The sequence below is a fragment of the Limulus polyphemus genome, unplaced genomic scaffold (genome assembly GCF_000517525.1).
Source record: "Limulus polyphemus unplaced genomic scaffold, Limulus_polyphemus-2.1.2 Scaffold179, whole genome shotgun sequence".
Lineage (NCBI taxonomy): Eukaryota > Metazoa > Arthropoda > Merostomata > Xiphosura > Limulidae > Limulus > Limulus polyphemus.
In genome coordinates, this window is record NW_013665789.1 from 544,977 (window position 1) to 546,541 (window position 1,565).

General features: G+C 41.3%; 1 protein-coding gene across 1 annotated transcript in view; it reads left to right on the top strand.

The window, feature by feature from the left end:
• Positions 1–600: 600 nt before the first annotated feature.
• Positions 601–1,565, top strand: part of LOC111084943 — a 99,105-nt gene continuing 98,140 nt past the window's right edge. Inside the window, exon 1 of the mRNA XM_022381624.1 lies at positions 601–1,348. Coding sequence (XP_022237332.1) covers positions 1,045–1,348 — 304 coding nt within the window. The 5' untranslated portion in view covers positions 601–1,044. The remainder of the gene's footprint in view (positions 1,349–1,565) is intronic.

Genomic DNA, 1,565 nt, shown 5'->3' on the forward strand with positions numbered 1-1,565 from the left:
TCCGGTTTCTAGAGTTTATACCATTTTCTAATAAATAAAACATGTAGCAGAAGAGGCGGTCCATCCGGGCAACCTGTTTTTTGTTTTGCCAGTGTATGAGCGGTAGTACAGATAACTGATTTATGTACTGAGTCCGTGGGACAAGAGCTCTCTTAGGCGTATTAGTGAATTATTCATAATGATCTACGCAACATGCACTACGCACTTTATTTTTTCAATATCTGGTTTGCTTCTTCTTAATGCTCCAACTTTGGTTGTATATATGTTGATATTGTAGTTTCTAACATTCATACAAATATGGAAATCGTCTTTACACATATGGATCCATTTTTTCTCATTTAAGGTATTTTAATTTTTTTTGTCCAAGTTTAGTGGAAAGTGTAAATTACTTAAGTATTAAATGAAGTGTCCACACTTTGTTGTTGAACTCACTATACGAATGTTTCCGGTGATCACAGAAATGTCATCTGTACCACTTGCCGCTAGGTGGCAGAGACAGCACGCATGCACGTGCGTGAGTGGACCAAGAGAACCGCATGCTAGCTGCTGCGGCATGCACACACCAGGACATGGTACTGGCTGGTATTGTGCGTGGGCGAAACTGGGATGAGCTTATTAGCTCCCTTTTGGCCTGTCTAGAAAAACCTTAAAGTTATTAGCTGCATTATTTCCAAGAAAGAAAGAACAAACGAACGAAAAACAAGAAAAAAAATATTTTGCTTTTTGATAAATTAGCAAAACTTGTTATCTCAGACGACCACACCACGCAGTTTTGTGTTCAACACCAAAAGTATAAATAAACTGAATGCAGTAAAACAAATTCTAAAGTCCAGCGCATCCTAAATCTTCCAACCCCGATCTTAGCTTTCTTCACCTGTAGTTGTCCGATTGACGCAGGCGTACTAGCATCAGCCTTCAGCACCTGCCAGTAGAAGCGGGACGTGGTATGTTTCATTGACAAACGGACGCCTGTGTCGGCCGTAGCGTGCACAGAGCAAAGCTTACAAACCGTAAGTATTCGACAGTGTTTCAATAACCAGCCTGATGAGGAGAGCGTCACTATGGACAATTTGGCCGTCGCTGCTGCTGCTGATACTCGCTCTGAGATCAAGCAGGGCTGGGCATTCTACTGTTGACCTCAGTGGGACTCGAACTAACCTCCCTTCATCGGTCAGACATCAGCAAGAGCGCAGGAGCCACCAACCATTTCTTGGGCCATGGCAGTCTGAACAAGTTTCTGACCCCTGGTTTCCGTATACCAATGGTTATAGACAACGGAGAAAGTCAAATGATAAACTCTTTATCAGAGATCGACGTGAATCTCGACAGTACGATGTACCCCAGATTGGTAAGTACACACACACAAGTTGCGTATTTTTTTATAGTTTGAATAAAATGTATACTGTGTATTTTTTTGTTGTTGTCCGTGCGGTGAATAAGGGAAACAACACTTTTACAGGGAGAAACTAAGCATCATCTTCATGATTAATGTTACTGTTCTTCATGATTAATGTTACTGTAGCTATATTGATGCTTAGTTTCTCCCTGTAAAAGTGTTGTTTCCC